The sequence below is a fragment of the Orcinus orca genome, chromosome 9 (genome assembly GCF_937001465.1).
Source record: "Orcinus orca chromosome 9, mOrcOrc1.1, whole genome shotgun sequence".
Classification (NCBI taxonomy): Eukaryota; Metazoa; Chordata; class Mammalia; order Artiodactyla; family Delphinidae; genus Orcinus; species Orcinus orca.
In genome coordinates, this window is record NC_064567.1 from 42,476,967 (window position 1) to 42,502,839 (window position 25,873).

The 25,873-nt window shown below is 41.5% G+C and overlaps 1 protein-coding gene across 1 annotated transcript; it reads right to left on the reverse strand.

Annotated features, from left to right (window-relative positions):
- On the reverse strand, positions 1-25,432 carry LOC117201363 (neuropeptide S receptor-like). The gene is made up of 3 exons (XM_033428345.2): positions 25,342-25,432; positions 21,447-21,631; positions 1-141 (listed from the first exon to the last, which is right to left on the reverse strand). The coding sequence occupies exons 1-3, from the start codon at positions 25,430-25,432 to the stop codon at positions 1-3; spliced, it is 417 nt and encodes a 138-aa protein (XP_033284236.1).
- Between the last annotated feature and the right edge of the window lie 441 nt (positions 25,433-25,873).

A 25,873-nucleotide genomic window follows, 5' to 3' on the forward strand; every position in this document is an offset into this window, starting at 1 on the left:
TTATGTACCTGTGACGGCCAGCTGAGCCACAAAGAAGGTCATTCTCGACTTCCTCTTCCTTCTCAGTGTAGAGAACAGCATGATGGCATTTCCAACAATGGTAAAAACAAAGAGGACCCACAGAGTTATCAACTGCTCAGTCTGTGAGAAACAAAGCAACACAAAACTGGTGTATCAGTGAGGATCAGGGTACTTTACAGAATGCAAGGCTCAGGCTTTGGTGTTGAAATGTCTTCCTCCTGGTCTCCTATCCCCACCTGTCAAAGCTCTACTCTCAAGAGAACAAAGACACAGTTGTCCTTATTTACACTGGCAGCAGTGTAAATTGATGCAACCTTTAAAAAGATCCATTTGGAAATATATGTCAAGAGACAAAAATGTATACACAGTATTCTTGCCAAACAATTTTAAGCCTATGTGAAAGAATTCTAAGTTTGAAAAAGAACACTACAATCACTACGCATATTTACTGTAAGAAGAAATTGGAAATTGTTGAAAGATAATAGGATAGTTAAGTAAATAAAGCACTTCAATTCAGTGAACTATTATGTAGCTATTAACAATGACAGACATGAAGATTATGTGGCAACATTAAAATGCTTATAATGTAATGGTAAATGGAAAAACATAATAAAATTGTATGTTGGGTGTGATTACAACTCTGCAAAATTATACATGCAGGGAAAAGACTGAAGTATACTAAACTGTTAAGCGTGGTTATTTTAGGGTAGTGTGATTATGGGTTATCTTACTATTTCTCCTTTGACAGAATTATATAATATAGTAATATTAAAGTTCCACTGAATAGTGTATAATTAGTAAAGATGAAAAAAGCCGGAATGCTACTCATTTAAAATGTCAAGTTCTTCATAAAACGTTTTCCACTCTTCCTTCAAATGGAACTTTCCATCTACCTGAAGTCCATAGCCCAGAATAAGCAGAAGCCCGGGGCAACAGGATGGGTTGGACATAAGGACGGGGTGGGCTGAGCTGTGGGTGAGGAACAGGGAGCCAAGGGGATCCAGAGGCAAGTCGGAAATCAGAAGCCAAGAGACTTCAGCCCAAAAGGTCTGGGCAGAGTCCTGGTAAGAATGCACACGTCTAAGACTGGGATGAGAAGTGCTTCTGTTTGGAGAAGATGGTAAGGAGAGCCTGAAGAAACCCCTTGTGATGGTAAAATTGTATGTGTCAACCTGGCCAGGCTAGAGGACCCAACTGTTTGGTCAAACCCTAGTGTAAGGTGGTCGTTGTGAAGGTGTTTTATAGATGTGATCAACATCTACAATCACTCGACTTTAAATAAAGGCAGATTACCCTCCCTAATATGGGTGGACTTCAACCAATGAGTTGAAAGCCTTGAGAGCAAAAGCCGAGGTTTCTCAGAGAAGAAGGAATGCTTCCTCAAGAATTCCTTGTGGGACATAGAAATCAAGCCTAAGTTTCCAGCCTGCTATTTCCTTTAAGGATTTCAGACTTGCCACTCTGAAACACTGCAAATCAAATTATCCCGGTTAGATGTATCAGTGACTTGGAGGTCAAGCCTCAGGAGGGCTGGAGCAGTCAGTGCTGGCTCGCCTGAGCCTTTTCTTAGGAGCTTGCAGTAACTGCTTTGGGCTGGGCATCCCAGGGTGCTCTGTGAACAGGTCAGGGTCTGTTCTCCTTGGGATTAGATGATGTGTACGGAGCAGGTTGAACAAATCCTGTGAAATCAGGTCCACTCCTTCTGCTTTGGAGTTTTCTATTGAAAGACAATCTCAACCTTAAGTCACTGGCTCCAGGAAATTTCCAGATGAGAGACGTTCCCTGCTGTTGCTTTCCAAGAGCCATGTTTATTTATTTGTTAATTCATTCAGTATCAGTGAATTGTCTCTAGTATAAAGTGTTGGCACTACAAAGGAGACTAAAACATGTAGATTGTATAAATTATACCCAGCCAAAATTAAGTCCTGTTTCATCAAGTTATGCAAAGGTCATTAAGTATGAAAACAATTACATAGTTGTAGGATCATTTATTCATAGTACACTTAAACCCATGCTTGCACATACACTTGAACACACATGCATCCCAGGGTAATACGAGGATTTGGAGAATTATGACAATAGGAATTGGGGAAACAAGTGTAGAGGCATTTGAGCATCACAGTCAAGTGAGCCATTTAGTAGAAAAGTGAGTAGGCATTCAAACCAGCCTGATTTGGAATCAGATTCTTTACTACTTGCTAGATGTGTGACACATCAGTAAATGATAACCTCTCTGAGCCTGTTTTCTCATTTATAAAATGAAGACAAAAATAAAATCTGTCTCAGGATACTTGTGATGGATAGATATGATGACAAAAATGGAGATTTCTAGCTCAGTGACTGATGCATAGTACATGCAAAAAAAACTTGGTTTATCTCCTTTCTTAGTTTCATGGACTACACTTAGGTTTGAGCAGTGATTTATAAATAACTCACTACTTTTTAAGAATGATGCTTGAATTTACCCTCTTTGTCCTATTTTCAGTTCCAGTCTGCTGAAATTTCACTTGAGCCTCACAGGCTTTCCACCTGCGCCTCTTCCCCACAGGTACGGACGGTATACCAACACCATTCTCAGAACCAGTGTTTAAGAATATAGTTGGGGATTAAATGCCCCCTAGTGGTCATGTGAGGCAAAAATTCAAGCCAGATGCTCAATAGTGAGTAGAGGGAATAGGTGAATTTGGAATTTTTCAGTGACTAGAGACTGTTTTAAGCTCAGTTAAATAGTTGTGGGATTATGACTAATTGGTTTTTAACCTCAAGTTACTGAGGTCACGCAGTGACCCCAGCTTCCTGCAGAGCAGAAAATTACAACCTTGGTTTGAGAGGGATGAATTGCAGTGTTCTCTTGACGATGCTGATGCTGCCATGGGGCTGATACCTGGGATTTGACTCCGTGCGATATGCTTCCAGAGCCAGAAAGATTTCCATGAGGCCAGGCATTAAGTCTGAGTCACCATTTTGGACTGAAATTTTGTCTTCCCCATAGAAAGTGATTAATAAATATCTGATGGATGAATATATGGTTGATGACAAGGACAAGGGTACTTATAAGTATCGTAAGAGGTTACTTGAAATGAAAATCATCTCAGGAAATACAGGACATTTAGCTGTATGACTTGTTGAAACTAGATATGTCAGATTTGTCTGGAGAGGAAGACATGATTTATTCAAATCCAAGGAATAATAATCCTCTTTTCCTTTGCAGTCCCGGAAACTGAAAACAAACAAAACCAAACAAAGACAAAAAAACTCTAAGGTATCTTTAACAATCACAGAGTGAATAGGAACTAACATTATTTGAGCGAATCACTTTTTAATCTAGCACCTGACTGACTTAGTTTGTAATGTATAATAGGTACTCAGTAAATAGGTACTCATTGGTCGGGCTGCCAATCGTCACAGCCTGACTGATGAGATGACACTGTCCTCATTCTTATAGGTGAGGAAGTAGGGCTCAGAGAAGTTTGATATCTAGGATACCTGGCTTATAAGCGATACAGATGGAGTTTGAACATGGCTTTGCTTGACTGAAAGTCCATGCCCTGCTTCCTGTAGTGGCTTTCTGCTCGAATATTAGGCCAGAGACGGTGAAGCTGCCTCATTTCTTTTCAATTTTCAAGTGGGAAACAGATCTTCATTTTCCTTCTGACCCACACTTGTCTGAAGCTGGGTTTTTGGAGCTGAATCGGTTTCATGACTGTCTTCCCCAGGACTGAGAGTAAGGTCAATGCTCAGTATGTGTTTGGATGGATGGACTCTGGAGTAACGTGTGGCTTCCACACAGCAGAAGTCGTAAATATCGCACAAGATGCAGCTGCATCGTCTGCCCCAGGGATCACAGGGCTTTCTCTACCCTTTACATTTTTATGTTTCATTTTATGGTTCCTGTTATTTCTGTGATGTTGAAGATGAATATCTCAAACACAGGAAGGAGAGAATACATCATACTTCCCAAGAGAGGAAATGAAGTCTCAGAAGGTTATGATTCAGCCAGCAGTCCAAGAAGCTCTGCTGTCCTGTCACTGAGACCAGTGTACCACCTGTCATTCACAGCATCAAGCTCTGAGGTCTGCTCCAAGCCTCAGTAATTTGCTTAGGTGGATTGGAAATATCAAAAGCAGAGCTCTGAAAGCATCTAATTCCATTGAGGCTGAATCACTATGTAACACAGGGAGCACACAACCTGAAGTGAGATAGGCAGGAGCAGACTGCAAAGCTTTGGATTCCCAAAGCTGCCTCATTAGACTTGGGGAATGAGATGCATTGAGGACCTGTAGACCCTTGGGCAGTGACCATTTCTGAACCATCGGAAACCTGTCATTCAGGAGTTTGTCCCAATTTTTCCCTGTGTCTCGCGCTACCTGCTGCTTCAGAAGCATTGCCAGGTGGTCAGCAATCACTAAGGAGGTCAAGCAGGAGGCACGGGGGTAGGACCAGGCTTGCTCATGGGAGCCTCTGCCTCGGCTACCTCCCCACGACCCCCTGCTCCTGCCGATGCCCCTTTGGAAAATCTGCGTTTTCACCACCCTCCCAGTAACCCAGCTTGGAGACATCCTTGCAAATACCATGGAATTATTGTCATCACAACCACCTATCTGCATTCACACTTTCTAGCTGTTTTACCTGGACCTCTGGGAATTCCGTCTTGGATTACTTTCAGGATAGCCTTCATTGCTAATACTCAATTATGAAAAAATATATAACGAGACTTTTTAATTAGTTACTTAAATTAATTTAAGTAATTAGTTTATTATTTATAAATAAACTATATATTTATAGTTTATTATTTAATTAGTTTAATTAAATTACAAAAAAATTAGAGAATTACATAAAGCTGCATGTAAGTGTGGATGTTAATTCCAGTCTTATATTTTTGTAAGGCTCCTAATATCATTTTAACAGGGGTCTTGAACAGAAATGTAGGTTGCACCCTCTGACTAGGGGCTGGTAGGACCAGCTGGCAGGAGGCCTCCTGCATGTAGAAGAGAGAACATGAATGGAATGGGAAGTATTGTCGCAGCCTGGGTCTGTTGAGGTGGACGGCAGGGCTGTGGACCAAGATGGTCCCAAATATCAATAGTTGGGCACTAAGTGTCATCCTGTGATCTCTCATGTAGTGTACCAGAGGGGGAAGGCATTTACCCTGAAGGGAGAGCCTTGGCATATACCTATACGATGGTGTAGAAATGATACTCAGGCCCGAAGTAGGAAGCTGTCCTTGAAGTCATGTTGCTGTGACAATGATTATACTGGTTTACAGTCTGTATAGTCAAGCTCAACAAACATTTATTGAGAATCTAGCAGCTAAGTTCAACATACGTTGGGAACTTTACCGTAGTTCCACAGAAGTTCCATAGTACCATAGAAGGAAGGCTAGGACAGGGAGCTTCTAGTCTGGTGGTAGAGGCATATATGTAAACAAAGATTTTCAGTGTGAACTACTGTAATGGAGATGCTGTAGGATCCCCAATAAGGGGCATGTAGTAGAACTTGAGGAGGGACTGGTCATGGTTGGTCAAAAGGTATATCCTGGAGAAATTAATATGTGAGTTGAGTCTGAGAAATGAGTAGAAGTAGCCAAACAAACAAGTAGGTTGCTTGGCAAGAGTATGCATGAAGGCAGACTGAAAACTTTCAGGTTAGTGATGACAGACAGGGACCATCCATGAATGTTAAGTGTGGTCACAGATCAGAGAGAGGCTTATAATGAGAAACTGGACTTGTGTCCTAAAAACTATTTCAAAAGTGGAGAAAGGTCCACACTGAGTCTTTGTCCTTAGTTAAAAGAACTTGCTACCAAGAGAAAAGATTCCTCCCCGTCTGGAATCTTCCCCAATTGTCTTCATTGCATGTACTACCTTTGCCCTACTTCTCAACACCATCATCATAGGTGACAGAATACAACTTTAGCTCCCGCAAACTGGGGCTGAACAAGAAAGCAATTCGCTGTCTAACATTTATTTCTTAGTTTAGCCTCCAGGACATATTGAATAACTGTATTATTCAATACAGCTCTTTCTACTCTGACCAGAAAGGGTTAGTTACTAGTCTGGAGTATTTGATCATTACTGCCATGGGTCATATTTCAAGTTTAATTAGCAGTGTTAACTTCCCACTGCCTAATTGTTCTCATTCATATCAGGCTTTGGTGCAAATCAGGGACTGCCTTTACATGACAGGCTGATTCAGCTTTCTGGTTACTAGTGAATCCTTGAATTTCACCAGAAACAGAAATGCACGTGTCCCACATTCATTTTAATGTGAGTCCCTTCTTGTGATTCGTTCTTGAATCACAAAATGACCTCCGGATTAATCACAAATAGGGTACACTGGAAGCTTTGAGGCAATTAAATTCTGGGATTCCATCTGAATTCCCATAGTATATCAGACCACAGATGCTAGAAATCATCTTAAAACCCACTGGGCTCCAGTCTAGGTAGAAATTAATATTGTTGAACAAATAAATGAAGTGTCTGCTGTGTACCAAGAACTGAGATTAACATTTAAATTGCTATTTGAACTCTAGATCCTTGAAACATAGAACACTAACATTTGGATAAATTAGGTCCAAATCTCTGCAATGTAGTAGAAACCAAAGTAATTCTATGTAATAAAAATACCAAGAAACTATTCTTCCTCATGATCCACATAATTTAAAAAATAACACTGTGGGAATTTGTTTTCTGTTTTGGAGGTGCTACTCAACAGGGAAAGTGTCCAAGGAAACCTCCCCCTGAGGGCTTATCTCAGCTCAGACCATGATACAATCAATCTGTCATTTCCAGTCCTTCCAGGAGGCTCAAAATCAGGTAGCTAGGAGAAATCTGGGGGAGCGAGCAAATGGAAGGACAGAAGCAAATTTGAGGCCAGGGCATGGAGCTGAACATGTTGGTAGATGAGAACAGGTGGGGGAATGGGGCGTGAGAAGGGCTCTGTATGATTCCAGGGAGATGGTTCTAGTCCTATATTGCTACTCTTGGCGGCTTCATTTTCTGTGCATCTAAATTGGGTGACTGGTCAACAGAGTTTAAAAAGCTAATGATTAGTGTACATCCAATGACCGCTGGTCATCTGCCTTGGTTTCCACTGTCCTCCCATTCTCTTGCCTGTGTTTCTAGTCCCCTACATGCTATCTGATCCCCTACATGCAAGCCTCCCCAGCCCAGGGTTGAACACTAATCCTTCCACCTCTCATTAGTCACTTCATAGGCTCCCTGGGAGCCTATCCAAAGTCGACACATGCAGGCACCTGCCTGACTCCGAGCATCACTCCCACTCCACCCGAGCCTCTTGGATTTCGATGGAGTTGGCCACATCACCTTGGGCCTATGCTTAGGAGCCCTGGTTCCTAGCAGAGGCTAGTGCCCTGGGCCAGGTTGAATCTCTAAGCTTGATGCCTGCCTCTGTCTAATCCACCTACCTACTATTCTCAACTTAACATGGAAGCCCAAGTGCACTTTATGGTTCAGCCCATCCCAATGATAATAGAAAAATGACACAATTGGAAAACGGAGTTTTAAAGGAATAGATAATTCACATGTTGCATGCTTAATCCATGCTTAAACTAAAATTCTTTTTATTTCCTTTGCCTGTTTTTTCTGTTAGAAATATCTTTTTTCTCCTAAGAGCTTTTATATATTAAGGACTTTAGTCATGTTATATTTGTAGTACAACTATTTCATATTATAATATGTAATATTATGTTTATGTACATATAAATATTATATATTTATTTTTATTGAAAATACTTTTCTTTGTTTCCCCTTACATTTTTATTGTTAGGCTTAGAAAGTTATTGCTCATCCCAAAATTACTCTGCTAATTATGCTTTTTGCTGTCTATTTTGTAAAAACTTAGTTACGAAATCCAACAGAAATTGATCTTACAACTTTACATGAGGTAAGAATCATCACTCATCCACTCACTACTCTTATTGCCAAAACATTCATTTCTTCTTACTAATTTTTGTAGTGTCTTTGTAGTAGTAAGTTCATATATGTACTAGGATTTTATTTTCAGGGCAAATTATTTATTATTAATCTTTCAATTACTGTGCTAATTCTAAAATGTTTTGCTTAATGCAGGTTTATATTTATTAATAACTCATAGAGAAAAATCCCTCTTCCTCATTAGCATCTGTTTTCAAATCTCTTAGCTTTTCTTACCTTTTTTAAAAGAGCTTTTAAGTTATTTTGTCAAATTAAAATAGTCACATTGAAGATTTGATTAAATTTTTTAACATTATTAAGAAATTTGCAGAGAATTGACATCTTCACAAAATTTAGTCTTCCTATCCTGAAGCACCACATACCTTTTCATTTATTCAAATATTCTATATACTTCAGTAATGCTCAGCATTGTGAGTTATTGCTATCTTAAATTTGACTAGTGCTTTCTAGTTTATAAAGTACCCTCTTATTTTCATGATCCTCTCAACAAGCCGACCAGGAGTTCTGACTTTTTTCTAGAGACTACGGTTCTTGTCCTGACTACCATTTAATCGCTGTGTGACCTTGGTAAGATCACTTTACCTCTCTGGGCCTCTCAACACGATGTTGCAGAGCCTTTTCTGAGGTACGTTCCAGGGGACATTGTCTTCATGGTGCGTATAATTAGAGGTAATACTGTAATGTTATGTGGTCAAATAAATTTAGGAAATTCAGGTTAAGCAGAATTAAACAGGTTTCTTTACTTTCCTGTGAATCATGTCAAGGTTATGCTTGCTTCTTATTTCTCTCCAACCACCTACTTCTATCTGTAGGAGAACTAGCAATGGAACTAAAAAGAGGAGGAGTCCGGGGACGTTTCTGCTCTGTGTACCTTTAAGAATGGGTAATAGTCTGGATGGGTGGAGAGTGTGGTAAGATGAAGAGTCTGTGAGGCTGGTCTTTGAGGAGAAGGGCATTAGCCCACCCTCACCCCTAACCCCTTCTGGGTTGGGGGGACCCTCCCAAGAGATTAGTGAGTAGAACTTCTCCATGATCATCCTCCTTCTTCTCTCCCCGCAAACTTCACCTTTCACATGAGATGTGGCTCCTTCCATTCTTCACCATCCTGCAGGGACATCATTATTGTTTTGCTTCCACAGCTGAGCTGCCTGGGTCCAGAGAAAGCGTGTGATGCGGTAAGGGTAGCACCATATAGGATTGGTTTCGGGTCCACAGCCCATTTCTCACACTTTTCTTGGTTGTTTTAAACTGTCAGGAAGGGTTGTGATTCCTTGTGCTTCAGGGAGGAGAATAAAAATCCTCTTATTGAGCCATCATGAAAAAATGAGCCATTGTTTTGGGTAGTTTTTTGAACTAGTGTGGGTTTTTTTTTGCGGTACCCGGGCCTCTCACTGTTGTGGCCTTTCCCGTTGCGGAGCACAGGCTCCGGACGTGCAGGCTCAGTGGCCATGGCGCACGGGCCCAGCCGCTCCGCAGCATGTGGGATCTTCCTGGACCGGCGCACGACCCCGTGTCCCCTGCATCGTCAGGCGGACTCTCAACCACTGCGCCACCAGGGAAGCCCCGAGCTAGTGTTTTTAAAAGTACTTTTAGTATTTTTTTTTCATAGCATTACCTAAGTGAATCACATGGTCATTATCTGAAATGTGAAGAATAATTCTGAAAAATTTAGGGCTCTTTTCTTTGGGAAGGGGGAGAAACTTTCTCTTCCTTGGTTACTCGGAAACATACAATCCATTCTGAATCACTGTTTATAAAACTCTGTTCAGTACCTTTGTAATCTAGAAAATAGCAGGATGAGAAACATGAGAAGAGCCAGGCCCTGCACCACCCAAAGGCAGAATATATGAAACGATCATTGCAATCAAGATGTAGAGTAGTTCGATAACCCAAAGACAGTCGCCTGTGCCCTTTTGTAGTCAGCCTCTTCCCAGCAACCACTGATTTGTTTTCTGTTCTTAGAGTTTTGTTTTCTCAGCAACATCATGTAAATGAAATCATTATAGCATTTTGAGTCTGGCTCCTTTCACTTAGCATAATGCATTTGAAATTCATCCACGTTGTTTTGTGTATCTGTAAGTTTATTCTTTTTATTGCCAAGTAATATTCCATTGTATAGATGTACTACAGTTTATCCATTCTCTAACTGCTGGACATTTGAGTTGTTTCCAGTTTCTGGCAATTTCAAATGAAGCCAGTATAAGTATTGACATACAGGCTTTTATGTAGATATAAGTTTTATTTTTCTTGGGCAAATACCCAGCAGTAGGATTTTGGGGTTGTATAATAAATTTATGTTTAACTTCTTAAGAAAATGGCAAAAAGTTTCCAAACTGTCTTTACCATTTTGCTTTGCCATCAGTAATGTATGATGGTTCTAGTTGCTTCACGCCCTGGCCAATTCTTGATATCATCAGTATATTTCTATTTCAGCCATTCTAATAAGTGTGTGGTGGTATTTCATTGAGGTTTTATTTTGCATTTCACCAGTGATCAAGGATGTTAAGCATTTTTTCATGTGCTTAGTCACCATTTGGTGATATATCTGTTTGAAAATTTCCTATTGTTTTAAGTTGGGATTTTTGTTTCTTTTTACTGAGCTTTAAGAATTATTTATATCTTCTGGATAAAAATTATTTATTAGATTTGTGGTTTATAGATATTTCCTCCTAGTATGTGGTTAGCTTTTTTATTCTCTTAATAGCATCTTTTAAATTATAGAAGTTCTTAATTTTAACAGAGTCCAATTTAATAAATTTTTCCTTTATGGATTGTGCCATTAGTGTTGTATGTAAGAAATTTTTGCCTAATCCAAGGTCACAAAGTTTATCTCCTATATTGTCTTTTTATTTTATTTTAGGGTTGTTTTATTTTAGCATTTACACTGAGGCATGTGATCCACTTGGGGTTAATTTTTATGGGGTGTAAGGTTTGGGCAGGGGTTCCCTTCTTACATATGGCTATCCATTTATTCCAGCAACAATTTAGCTTTTCTCCATTGAATTGCGTTTTTATTTTTGTCAAAAATTAAGTGACTGTATATGATTGAGTCTATTTCTGGACTCCCTATTTGTTCCATTTCTGGTTGTCTATCCTTTCCTCAATACCACACTGTAGCTTTATAGTAAGTCATAACAAGCTAGTGTGAGTTCCCCAACTTTATTCTTTTTGAGAATTGTTGTGGCTGTTCAATTTCCTTTGTCTTTCCACATACATTTTAGAATCATCTTATCAATTTGAGCCCCCATGTCATCGTCCTTCCCTGCCTCTGCCAATCTTCTCTAATTCCCCAAACCTGCATATGATTGGACAGGAAGTCCCACGGCTTCTTCCTGTCCGCTCTCAGGCAATCCTCATCTGAGCACTGACACCATTCATTGGGTCATTATAACTGACTCTCTTTCCTCAGTGTCCCCTCCCTACATCCCATCCAGCACTCTGCAGCCTGACTAATCTCTCTCAGTCACAGTTTTCACTGCTAACACTTTTGCTAATAAAACTTCAAAGATTTCTTCTTGCCTATAAGGAAAAAACTCCATATTGTTTAGTCTAATGGTCCACTTGGGTCTTTTTATCTCTCTCTTTTATCTAAATTCAAAGCTTCTGTTTACCTGTCTTCAATGAAGAGCAACTTGATTTCTATGTAGAAATACTCCTTTTTTTTTTTAATTCCCACTTCATTTTTTTTTTTACATCTTTATTGGAGTATAATTGCTTTACAATGGTGTTAGTTTCTGCTTTATAACAAAGTGAATCAGCTATGCATATACATATATCCCCATACCTCCTTCTTCTTGCGTCTCCCTCCCAGCCTCCATATCCCACCCTCTAGGTGGACACAAAGCACTGAGCTGATCTCCCTGTGCCATGCGGCTGCTTCCCACTAGCTATCTATTTTACATTCGGTAGTGTATATATATCCATGCCACTCTCTCACTTTGTCCCAGCTTACCCTTCCCACTCCCTGTGTCCTCAAGTCCATTCTGTACGTCTGCATCTTTATTGCTGTCCTGCCCCTAAGTTCTTCAGAACTATTCTTTTTTTTTTTTTTTTTTTAGATTCCATATATATGTGTTAACATAAAGTATTTGTTTTTCTCTTTCTGACTTACTTCACTCTGTATGACAGACTCTAGGTCCATCCACCTCACTACAAATAACTCAATTTTGTTTCTTTTTATGACTAAGTAATATTCCATTGTATATATGTGCCGCATCTTCTTCATTCATCTGTTGATGGACACTTAGGTTGCTTCCATGTCCTGGCTATTGTAAATAGAGCTGCAATGAACATTGTGGTACATGACTCTTTTTGAATTATGGCTTTCTCAGGGTATATGCCCAGTAGTGGGATTGCTGGGTCATATGGTAGTTCTGCTTTTAGTTTTTTAAGGAACTTCCATACTGTTCTCCATAGTGGCTGTATCAATTTACATTCCACCAACAGTGCAGGAGGGTTCCCTTTTCTCCACACCCTCTCCAGCACTTACTGTTTGTAGATTTTTTGATGATGGCCATTCTGACTGGTGTGAGGTGATACCTCATTGTAATTTTGATTTGCGTTTCTCTAATGATTAATGATGTTGAGCATTCTTTCATATGTTTGTTGGCAATCTGTATATCTTCTTTGGAGAAATGTCTGTTTAGGTCTTTTGCCCATTTTTGGATTGGGTTGTTTGTTTCTTTGATATTGAGCTGCATGAGCTGCTTGTAAATTTTGGAGATTAATCCTTTGTCAGTTGCTTCATTTGCAAATATTTTCTGCCATTCTGAGGGTTGTTTTTCATCTTGTTTATGTTTTGCTTTGCTGTGCAAAAGCTTTTAAGTTTCATTAGGTCCCATTTGTTTATTTTTGTTTTTATTTCTATTTCTCTAGGAAGTGGGTCAAAAAGGATCTTGCTGTGATTTATGTCATAGAGGTTCTGCCTATATTTTCCTCTAAGAGTTTAATAGTGTCTGGCGTTACATTTAGGTTTTTAATCCATTTTGAGTTTACTTTTGTGTATGGTGTTAGGTAGTGTTCTAATTTCATTCTTTTACATGTAGCTGTCCAGTTTTCCCAGCACCACTTATTGAAGAGGCTGTCTTTTCTCCATTGTATATTCTCCTTTATCAAAAATAAGGTGACCATATGTGTGTGGGTTTATCTCTGGGCTTTCTATCCTATTCCATTGATCTGTATTTCTGTTTTTGTGCCAGTACCATACTGTCTTGATTACTGTAGCTTTGTAGTATAGTCTGAAGTCAGGGAGTCTGATTCCTCGAGCAATCTCAAGATTGCTCTGGCTATTTGGGGTCTTTTGTGTTTCCATACAAATTATGAAATTTTTTGTTCTAGTTCTGTGGAAATCCTTCTTTTTAATTTGCGTATGCCTCGTTCTGTCACTTCCCCCTCACCCCTGTCTTTTCTCCCCTTATCTAAGTGACTGCATTCTCTTCCCTTGTATCATAATTATTGGCTGTCTCTTTCCCCCATTACACAGAATTGTCTGAGAATGACATACCTGTTTTGTTCATCTTTGAAACCCCAGTGCCTGAAGTAATAGTCAAGCCCATCTGTGATTCTCAACTGGGTAAGGTAAAGGGGTACATGTCATATGGGGAAGAAAAGAATACAGTTTCGAAGATTGTATTCTGCATGTTTATACTTTGACTTATTTTTAGATATGATATTTAATTTATTTTGAAATTTAAATTGAGAGAGAAATATTTATGTTTATCTATAGTTGTTAAGAATTTAAAAGGCTGAAATCACCTTAGTAATATTTATTGAATGAAAGCATTAGTTTCCCAGCCCCTTAGGACAGTGATAAATCCTCTTTGGCTCCCTAGTCCCTAGTATAGGGTCCTACCCAGCGAAAGCAGTTGTAGTCTCACTGTTCACAGCAGAGACACATTTTCTGCTTGAAGTGTCCAGAGGCAGCAGACAGGAACAATGTGTGACTACCTGATTGAGATTCTAGTAGACAAGGCTGACACATTCACCCCACTGGAGCAGATCCTGTTGTCCACAGGTGGTGCCCTCTGCCCTCTGCACTTTGCAGAAGATCTCTGTGGCTGAGTTTCTATAATCAGGCATCAGAACACATAAGTGGAGAGCAGGGATGTGAATGTGAACACCCTTTTCCAAAACCTGCCCGATGTCTTAGGTCTCAGAAGTGGATGGCTTCCAGGTCTCAGATGTGGAACCAGAGCTGGTGGCAAGGGAAGGGGAACAGACAGATCTTGGATGTTGTTTGCTTCAGGTCTAATGACCTGTCTATGCATCCTCCCCGCCAATAGGGCATGCTGTGCTGTCAGGAATTCCCTAAAATCATGGTACCTTTAAGTTCAAACCCAGTGGCTTGTAGAATAAGGATTAAGACTCCATCCACTCTAATGTGTTCACACGAATTTACTGAGACCTTAGGAATAAACTTGTTATACAGATTGTTTCTTGATATGCCCTTTCATTCAACAAAATATTTTTTGACCATTTGTCTACCATGTGTCAGGCACTACGCTAGGGGTAGTGGGATCTAGAGCTGCCTTAAAATGACTGACATCTTGTGTGTGTGTGTGTGTGTGTGTATGTGTGTATCTGTGTATGTGTGTGTTGGTCTATGTTTATGTGCACACGTATGTCTGTATGTGTGTGTAGGCAGACATGCATGTCAAGAGATGAATCTTGTTGCACAGAGATTTGAAGTGCTTTGGAAGCATAAGAATAGTGATGATGCTGATCTACTAAACAATCTGAATTCTTCACAGATGAGGGGGCAATTGAGCTTAGATGTGATATCAGAAGAAAAAGCTATGAGAAAGGCATTCCTGCCAAAGGTAATATTTCCCTGGAATATGGTATTCAGTGCAGCATGGTACAGGAGGAGAGGAGAGGAGATGGGGGGGGGGGGGCGTCCAGTCAGACTGTGCAGAGCCAGAAGGCCAGGCTGAAGAGTTTGGGTTTTATTGTGCAGAGGGTGAAGGTCAAACCAAGCTTTACAGCAGTGTACTATGTTCCCCTCACTGGGGGCATTCAGTTAAACTACATCTCCTATGCCCATCAGCTAATTAATTCTTGCCAATGGAATCGGAGTCAGTCATGTGTCATTTCAGGCCAGAGCAGATAAGAGAAGCTTAGCCATCTCCCTTGGAAACTGCTTGTGCTAGAAGGCAGAGCTACAAGTTGATCTGCCTGCAACTGGGACGTGAGAGAAAAATAAACTTTTGACGTGTTTAACCGCTGAGATTCAGGGTTAACTCGTCACAACAGCCCTCTGAAGGACACTTAATTCTCAGAACCATTTGTCAGGTAAGTAAACCAAGGCACAGGTAGAAGCAAACTTCCCCATGGTCACAGCTCGATGGTGGTGGCGCTGGGACCTGACTCCAGCAGTCTGACTTTCCAGCCTGTGCCTCTCTACAGTGATGGGGAAGAGTCGAGAGCCTGAGTTTACCTGGGGATGACTAGGCTACTTCTTCTGCCATCAGCTAGACTGAGAGGTCCAGAGAGAAGCTAAGTTCAGTTACAGAAAATAAAGTTACATTTCTTGTCCACTTGAGAACATAGCTCGAAACATTCTTACCCACTCTATCAACTGGAAATGATTTCAAGGATGACGGGGTGACATTTTTTTTGGAAGCATTAATGGATATGCTCCTTTCTACTTCCTTGAGAAAACCTCCCAGAGTCCAGGCAGCCAGAGAGCTCTACCCGATCTGCCCTCAGGGCAGTCTTTACTCCAGCAGTGCAGACAAAGAGACACAAGTCAGCCCGGGGCTTTCAAAAATACCTCATGGAGGATATCATAAGTAGCTTGAAGAGAAGTGTCTTTTTCCTTTGCAAGAGGATGTGTCATTTAAGCATTCAGAGCAGAGAGTCTGGAATAATAAATTTGTCAGAAAACAGTCAAGTCAGTTTCCCCACCAGAGAGAAAGCAGGCAGCAGGAGACAGGAGTGTCAGACGGTACAATAGTGGTACAGAATGTGAGAGGATATTGTATTGGCCCCTTATAAGGCTACCACAAAGAGAGGAAGAGACCAAGGCTGCGAGCACAGGATTAAAGGGTGCTGAGCTACACTTACTTTATAGGAACCAGGGGATGGCAGCCCCTGGGAATTTACCCAGATTTTTATGGCGTGGGAGTTGAATAGATACGATGGCCACGTGGGGAGAGAGAAGACCAGCCCAAATTTGGGAGGGAAGCAGTCAAACTTTTTATTCCCAGGAAGGATCCAGAAATTCAGCCAAAGTTGAGAGAGGGAAAGAGGGAGATGTGGGCACCCGTGTACCTGAAGGAAACGAGACAAAGGTATGCTGCAGCAGAAAGCAGTGCAGTCTGACCCGGGCCAGATGGGGATCCAGACAAGGGTGTGGAACTAGCATGACCACTTATGAAGCCCAGACAGTCCTCTTCATCTTAGCTGACGCCAACTTGCCCAGATTCCTCCCAAGGTCAGCCTCCCTCCCTCACTCTGACCACACACATGTGAACACACACGCTGTAGAAGCATCATTCCTAGAGCTTAGATGCCTTTCCTGAGTCAGAAAGTGGGAAAACCCTTCACAGGCTGGAAAACTCTTGCAATTCTGAGTTTACTCTGAATTAACTAAGATTGTTTCCTGGCATCAGATATATTAGTGACCCAAAGAGAAAGTTAGTTAAGGAAGTTACCCTTTCTCACACACTAGAGTACATAGCTTGGGAACTGCACAATAGCCTTGTGGAGCCAACAGATGACACACGTGCTTTTCTCAAGGACATGGAGTGAAGGTGAACATGGTAGAGCTGGCCCAGGGCAAGGGATTGGAAAGTGGTGTGCAGAAAAAGGCAGTGATAGCAGCTCTTTAATAATTATCTAACTGGGCAAAATTAGTAGTAATTTCCCTATGAACAGCCACATTATTCAACTCTCGAAACTCAAAATGAACATACTGAGTTAAACTGATTAGAAGAGGACAAAAAAATGTAAATGCAAGACCTTTGTTATAACTTGCAGGAGATACATTGGGAGGTCTAGGACTGAGGGCTCCTGGATTCCAGGAAGGGCATCCTTGACATTGTCCTGGGGTCCAAGCAGGAAGTGAGACAGGCAAGTCCTGCAGGGCTGTGATGAGACAAGAGGAAGGTTCAGGGAAGCAGGCAAGTGGGTAGAGAGGAGCTGAAGTGACAGTCACTGAAAGTGAAAATGCTGGTACACAGTAGGTAGAGAGAGTTCTTAGAAATGACTTGTCAGCCTAAATATAATAAAAACAAGCACAGTATACTTAAGCTTCTTAAATTAAGCTTTTCCTAAAGCTTAGTGTGAAATAATTGGGGCATGGGTTGAACTGGAATTTGCTTTTGTTATATTAATGGAGGAAGGGTGTGTTAACAAAATTAACAGTAAGACTGCAAGCAAAGGGTGCAAAACAAAGGCAACAAACTGTCCAATCACCCTCAAGCACTTAGAAGCAACCATTTACATATAAACAATAGTTAGACTAATTGCATATCATTTGTAATGACCCACTGAAGGAGATTCAATAAAAGATCTTCTTCAGGTGATATATTCACAGTCTTGGTTCATATTTCTCCCCTCACCTGAGAGTAATAAAACTGAGTTCATTTGCATTATTTTATAATTTCGGCAATTTACTAATTCAGGCAGGTTTCCCTCCCCGTTACTTTGAATTAATTTTCTCATCGTTAAGAATCAGGGATTCAGGAACCATTGCTAACGAATTCACAGTCAAAATTAAAGGCTATTGGGACTTCCCTGGTGGTCCAGTGGTTGAGACTCCGCACTCCCGATGTAGGGGGCCAGGGTTCGATCCCTGGTCAGGGAACTAGATCCCACATGCCGCAACTAAAAGAGCCCGCGTGCCACAACTAAGACCCAGCGCAGCCTAAATAAATAAATAAATATTTTTTAAAAACAAAACAAAAAAAATTAAAGGCTATTAAGAAGAGAGTTTCATCTTTGTCTTCCACTTGGACAGGCTTATATTCAGGTCCTCCATTCACTTTCTGATGAGCCAGGTCCCATCCTCCTTGAAAGCATCTGGTAGATTCTTGAAGCCCATATAATTGCTTAATGCTGGGGGCTAGGAATGGAGGAGGTGAACTGGATGAAACCTTGAACATATGAGAAACTGGAAACTGTGAAGGAAACTGGGGCCTGAGCTGAGAACCTTGAACCCAGGACCACAGAGCGTTAGTCATGTGAAGCCCAGGATAGAGGAAGGGGGAGGTGAACTCCCCTCTGCCTTCCCTGCTGATATCCAAGGACACACTTAGGTTGACAGAGTAGGTTAGAGCAGTGGGGAGCAGGTGTAAGAATTTGGAGATGGAGATGGGGAAGAAAGAAAAGGCTCTGAGCTTGTGAAGAAAGGGCTAGTAAGATCTAGACAGGGGTGTCTTGCCTCCTGCCAAGAGAGCTTTGGGTTCAGAGAAGTACAGGGCTACGTTGGTGACTAGGTTAGAAGTCCAGGCATGAAGACTCAGTAAGGCAGCTGAGGCTAGGTAAGGCGGCAACGGGGTGGGTATGGGTTCTCCAGGGCTTAAGCAGGTACGAGGTATGATGGCACAGCTACTTCCGTACCCACCCGCTGGCAACTATAACTTACCTTCATCACATTGGTTTAGAAACGGAATAAGGATGAGCTGAATGTACCTGCAGAGAAGGACCTCGGTGAGTACAGCTGATAGAGACCCAGCAGGGCAGGGGCTGATGTGTGGAGCAGCAGTTAACAAGACCCCCACCTCTGTCACTAAGAAAGCAAACTTCCTGTTGCCCAGTCTGACAACATGTAGACAGTGGACAGAAACAGAACACCACATTTCATTTATGCAGTAAGTGTTTATTGAGTAAGCCTAGCATGGTGCTGATTTCTGGAGAAAACAGGAAACAAACATCAGGCATTCCTTTCACTCAAGGAGCTTAATAACTGTTACCCATTTACCTGATGCTTATTGCAAGAGCAGTTAAGGAGTGTTGGATTAAGTGGCAAGGAGAGAGGTACACTCCAGTACACTACTGGAACTCAGAGGAGGGGTGGGTCAGGGGGGTTTCAGGGAGGAAGCAACCCAAGAGGAGCCTTAAAGAGTGGGAAGAATTTAGATAAACACAGGTGAAGATGGAAGGCAATTCCAGATGGGAAGATACAACATGGGCTGAGAATTAAATGAGATACTTCGCAAAAATCGTTTAGAAAAATTCCTGCCACCAGGAAAGCCCACAGCCAATGAAAGGTATGACTATTGCTCTTCCTATTAGTTCTGGTAAGGCTGTTACCATTTCAATTTTGATGACATTTTTACTGCTTTTGGAAAAGGCAGTGGAGATGAAAAGGACAAGTTTGGGAGACAGTAAAGAAGCACATTTCTGACTTTCTTCTTGAGAAGGTTGTGGGATAAAAGGGTGACAGTTTTCATCAGAACAAGAGGAACAAGAGTGCATCAGAGCTGTTTCTGTATCAACAGTGCATCAAAACTGCTTGTGCTCAAAGGGGACCATGGAAAAAGTTACACTAAGACACTTAAGCTAGTTCCCACCAACACCACTACTGACTTCTATGTAACTAAAAATCACTGTTTTAATGAATGATTATACCTCTCAAAAAATGAAACAACATTCTAAGCTCCTGGCCAGACATATTTACTCTCTTTCTGCTCCTCTCCTTGTCTAATGGCCCAATTTCTTGAGAGAAAACTTATTAATAGAAATGAGATGAAAACGATGTGATGCTCCTCAGTGCCTGGAGATGATGTTGCTAGCACAGAGTACAAACACCAGAAGAGACTGAGCAGGGATTTGTTTGTCCACATACTCAGAACATCCCCTTAGGAGCTGTATTCAAAAAATGGCGAATGAGATTTCAGCTGAGAATGATTATTGCCTGAATCTCAGAACAACTGCCTTATTGCTGATTATTATCCCTCTTGCAGTGGCCCGTCTCTCTTCATTCTGTTTGCTGTCATGTTCTATCAATATCAAAGAGGCTGCAGAGGCAGCATCGCTGAGAGGAGTGGTGTGTTTCCTGGGTGCAAAAAGCCTGCTTCTCTAAGAATCTGGACCTGCAGGCTGATTTCATAGAGAGGATTATTCAGTCAACAGTAAATGGCCCCAAACTCCAATTGCAGCTTCTATTTTCTGTCGTGGAGCCGGGCAGCTGGGCTGTGTGTGAGCATTCATGCGTTAGGAGGTGGTGCCTGGGGATAGGTCCCGTGCAGTCAGCTGAAGTGACTTGTTCGGCTCTGCTTTGCTATATTGTCTCTTGGTCTCTCCAGCACCAGTGAGGCCGGCTCCTGGGACAGCTCCCTGCTGAAAGTTTTATTCTGAGTGTTGGCAAAGAAGCAAAGCTCCAACATGGATATTACAGCAATTCTACTTTGTCAGTAAAAAATAATAATTTCAAGAACACCCAGAGGATTAAAAAAAAAAAAAAACTGCTAGAATTTTTCCTGAAGTATTTTCCTTTTTGGTATAAAAGACCAGTTTGAGCCCTGGGAACTAGTGTAACAACTGAAAGCACCATCAGGCAGCCTGTGAAGTAACCTGACGTCCCAGCATTCCCATGCAAGAAGCAGGACACTGTTTTCCAGATGCCCGGTTTGTTCCTGACCACAGTCTTGTTCAGAAGAGGAAACAGTATTAGCTTAATGAGGACATTTTCCTCAATGTGGCCCTTGGATACTTTGAAGGTGAAACTCACTGAACTCCAGTTTCCTCATCTGTTTTAGGAGGGCAACTTGTTGCAAACAGTGACATCACCAGCTACAGTCAAAGACCCTATTTCTCACTGATGTTCAATGCAAAGACTCAACAAAGAAAGTGTGATCCTTCCTTCCTTCCTCAGCGCTGTCTCTCACTGCATCAGGTACTGTCCTGGGCAATGTGGGCTTTCCACTCCTCTGATGTTCCTAGCAAAAAACTCACAACAGTAACCCTTACAAGAAACAGACATTTCAAGCACTACTACAGGATCAATTACAAGTGCTTTCAGGGACTTCCCAGGTGGTCCAGTGGGTAAGACTCCATGCTCCCAATGCAGGGGGCCAGGGTTCATTCCCTGGTCAGGGAAATAGATCCCACATGCATGCCGCAAAAAGGTCCCGCATGCCACAACTGAGGCCCAGCGCAGCCTTAATAATAAATAAATAAATATATATATATATATTTTAAAAAGTGCTTTCACCTAAGGAAAAGGGGAAAATTAAAAAGTCATCCACTCATGAATGTTACTCATGATTCACACATTTGCAGCAGCAGCAGAAAAACAAACAACAGACCCCACCAGTATTCTTAAGAAATTACAATATAGGTCCTTGCACAGTATGAAAAATTCATTGCTTTAGATCATCAGTTTTTTTGTTTTAAACTCTTTTCAGTAAAGAAAATAAACTACACTAATTCACAATGTTGGCTACACTCTTTTAACTCAGTCTAACATTCTACTTTGTCTTATGACTTAAAATCAGTGTTCAGAGTGGAAAGCAGGAGACTCACCTTAAAGGAGTAGTACAAGGAGCCCCGTTCCTCTCCTTCCACCACTGCAGTGAAAGTCACTGTTTCCGTGCAGAGGATGGGAGAATCCAGTGTCTGCCCAGTCCCGTTGGACTTGGGGCTGCCCTCCGTGAGGTGGGGCTGAGCCCAGCTGTCCCTGCGCCTGCTGCCGGGGACAGAGTCCTGCCCTCTCGTGAGAGCGGGGCAGCAGCTGCAGCTCTACACCTCCCCTGCCTCCCTAAGCTTCTGCTGGAGCTCAGCTGAGCAGAGACACGGAGCCCTGTGGAGCCCACCTCACTAGAGAGCCCTGCCTGCTTCCTGAAACCACGTGCTGCTCAACACCCCACATTCCCGCCCAGCACAGGGGGCCTGGTCCCCAGAACAGGCAGGAGCCCCTCACAGTGATCCACATGGTTCCCCGGACAGGCCTCCCTGCTCAGTTGTACTTTTCCTCACTTCCAGGACAGACCGCCACACATCTGCTCCAGCTTCAACAATATAGGAATTTGGACTCAACAGACAGTCGATTCATTCAGGTCATGTTTGCATTTCTGAAATCAAATCATAATGATGCATTTGTTTCAGCTGAGGGTGCCTTCTGACTTAAAATCCTCACCCAGCCATTTACTTAGTAGCCTGTACGTTATTTCAGTAAATGTGGGCAAAGAGCACATTTGTATTTCACACCCGTGGTTCTATTCTAGGTTTTCAGAGGGCAGTGCTCAGAAAAGCCTGGGGTCTGTGTTTGTCAGTCAGCCACGACCCCTCGTGATGCGACTGGGATTGGTGCCTGGTAGATACTCTTATCACCTTGATGTTCTTTTATTTGATCTTCAAAACAACTCTGCGAGGTAAGCAGGGAACATATCTTTATGTTCTCATTTTACACTAGAAGAGACTGCTTCTCACCATGAAATGACTTGCTCAGATCCCACAGCTGGTGATGGAAATGAGATGATAACTCATTTCTTCAGAAATTCCTAGACAGAGGTGCTTTTACTGTAACATACACTGATTTGCATCAAATCTCAAGGGCCTATTGAGGCATGAAGTTAACATGAGTAAGGGGAGCAGGCCAGGTGCAAAGCAAAAGGACTAAGCTGCTTGTATTACAACCATGCATGATACCTGGTAACTTATACTGAAAATGTTCTGTTAGCCATATATGCACAGCCACTGGTTAACGACACCTAGTATAAGAGGTAGTGATGGTCATAAAAGAATATAGCCCCCATGATATTTCCTGGGAAAGTTGTAGCATAATCCATCCCGCCTAGGAAGAGTGCAGTGTGATAGAGATGAGAAGATATTAAGTCTATACTGAAGGGGTAGCAAATAGGAGGGAGCTGTTCAGAAAACAGGATGAGCTGTGAACTCTTAGGGAAAGGGTGAAAACAGGACGACAACCCAATAGCAAAATGAGCAAAGATTATTCTGACTGGCAAACACGAAAAAAGTGCTTAACCATTAAATAAGAAAAACAACTTAAGACAGAATTTTTATTCATTGGCATAGTGAAAACTAGGGTCTGACTACCCCAAGTGTCGAGAAAGATGAGAAGAAATGGGTGTACATTTTTACTTCTGGTGTGAGAGTTAGCTGATATGGTCACCTTGAAGAGCAATTTGTCAGTATCCAGTAAAGCTGAAATTATACGGTCTATAATTTCCATCTCTTTATCTGGGTTCCTTACATGTATTTAATTTAGGGAAATTCACTGCACTACACACATAAAATGCATGCACGTTTTTTGTAGGTCTGTTTTACTTCAATAAAAATTTATAAAATGAAATCTGTGAGAAACTTCTGGGGAAGGACAGAAGTCAGTTAAGTCATAGTGTGGTCAGGATGAAGAGAGAGAAAATGGTAGATGCCATGGACAGGGAATAGGTGGAGAGAGAACCTCGGGTTGTGCTGTTTTCTTTCCACTCATGGTCCAGTTGGATCAGTTTTTGACCTGTGGCTACCCAAGAGAGATGTTTATGTATGTGTACAGGAAACATGCACAAACATGCCTTTGCAGCATTGCTTGGAAACAAACCAGAAGTAACCTAAATATTTATGGTGACAAAATCAATTGAGAAGGTCGGAACCAGAAACTACTCACATACCCATCAACAGTAGACTGGATAAATAAATTTCTATGTAATCATATAATGAAATACTATACATCAATGAGAATGAACAATCTATAGCAAATGTAAAATTTCGCAGGGCTAAAGAACGGTGTAAGGCCTTAAATTGAAAGGCTACAGCAAGTGTGAAACTGGAGCATAAAAGTCTAAACAAATAATAGTAAATTTAAGAATACTGAAGACAAGAAAATTCTAAAAATTTCTAAAGAGGAAAAGCAGAACTCTTACAAAGAAACAAACATCACATAGGTATCTGATTGTTAACAATAATATCAGATGCAAGTACCTAGAATTTTGTATCTAGAAAAGTTATAGTTTATGTGTGAGTATAAATAATGATTTTTTTCTGACATTCGTGGCACCAAAGTGATCTAGTTTGGAGGGTGATATGACTGGCAGATGATCTTGACATGAATACCAGACTATTTTCAAAAAGAAAGAAAAACAAATGTATAATTTGAGACATTTACTGACACCATTCTGCAGAGCAGCATATTTTATACATGATGATATGACTTTTATACATTTAAAAAACCCTCATCGTTTGCTATTTAAGGCAAGTATTGGGTTGACCAAAAAGTTTGTTTGGATTTTCCGAAACACATGGAAAAACTGAACGAACTTTTTGGCCAATCCAATACCTTTTATTGGGTCAATAATTGGGAGCCCTCCTCAGTCCTAATATAAATTTATCACACAAAGAGTCCAAATAATGGACTATCACATTCACCATATTCAGTAGCTGACACCTGGAAACCTGATTCTGGAAGTTCATTTGCAGGGGCTACAAAGCAAAAATGTGGGGATAGCAGATTCCAAGTCTGCATCTGTCTTCAGAAGCTTCTGTGGATATTGTAGTCAGAGCTAAAGAATGGAGCAGGGTCTCAGGTGACTGTGAATTTAGTTGGAATTTTCTTTCAAGGACCAGTGATACTCGCGGTGTGACCTAAGGACTGGGATCATCTACATCGTTACCTGGAAGCTTGCTAGAAATGCAAATTCTGAGGCCCCACCCAATACCCACTGAATCAAAATCTCTAGGGGTGGGGCTAAGGAATTTGTATTTTAAAAAACCCTCCAGGTGATTCTGAAGCCTGCTAGAGTTTGAGAAGCACTCTCCCAGAGAAGCATGCCAAAACTCATGGTGTCATGAGAAGGATGAACTGAATGATGTTGGGTGGAGGAGCATGAATGGAATTGGTGAGGGATTGAAATGCATCCATTGGCGTTTAGGCATAAAATGAATGTGATTACCTTTTTTTTTTTTTTTTTTTTTTGCGGTACGCGGGCCTCTCACTGTTGTGGCCTCTCCCGTTGCGCAGCACAGGCTCCGGACGCGCAGACTCAGCGGCCGTGGCTCACGGGCCCAGCCGCTCCATGGCACGTGGGATATTCCCGGACCGGGGCACGAACCCGCGTCCCCTGCATCGGCAGGTGGACTCTCAACCACTGCGCCACCAGGGAAGCCCATACCTTTTGATATATTTCCAGAATCAATTCTGTTGTTCTCTAACATGATGCATATAAAAATGGTATTCACATGCCTAGAACATTCTCTCCTGTGTTTACTGAGATTTTGATGAATTGCCCCAAATCTGTAGGGAAGTAAACTGTGTCACAATATTATGATAGCTAATAACTGTTACAATTCATTTCCTTCAGGGATAGTGACTTTCTATAGCTTTGGGAATAGGCACCTCGTTTGGGGCAATTCCTCATCCTTAGTTGTAACATCATCCCTTGCTCTTTCACTCAACACTTACCAGTCAGGTCTCCTGGCAGGAAAGAGCTTCCCTGAACCTCCAAGAGCTTGTTGCTTTGTGACCTCTTGGTAGCCTTTACTTTGCCCATCATATTGCTCATCTCAGTTTAATACTTTATTTAAATATCTCTGCTCTCTGATAGATGATAAGCTCCACAGCTGTTGGGTTGACTGCTTTATCTTTAACATCTAGCACGGTGCTTGGCACACGTATGATAGGCATTAAATAGATATCTGTTGAATGAATGAACCCATCAGAGTGCAAGTGTCTGAGTGTGGTGTTGTTACAAGGATAACCTTGAAACTTTTTAAATTTAACAAAAAAACGTAAATCATTGGAAAATGTCAGTACTTTGACTTTATTAATTAGCTATTACCCCAAAACAACAATACCCACAAACCCAGCATGTTGTGATGGTGCAGTAGAGAATCTTTGCCTTGAATATCCAACAGTGCTGGGGGCTGGCTCATGGCAGAGCCTGACAGATACACTCACAGTGACTCTACTCTGTTTTGAGAGGACTGGTCTCTGC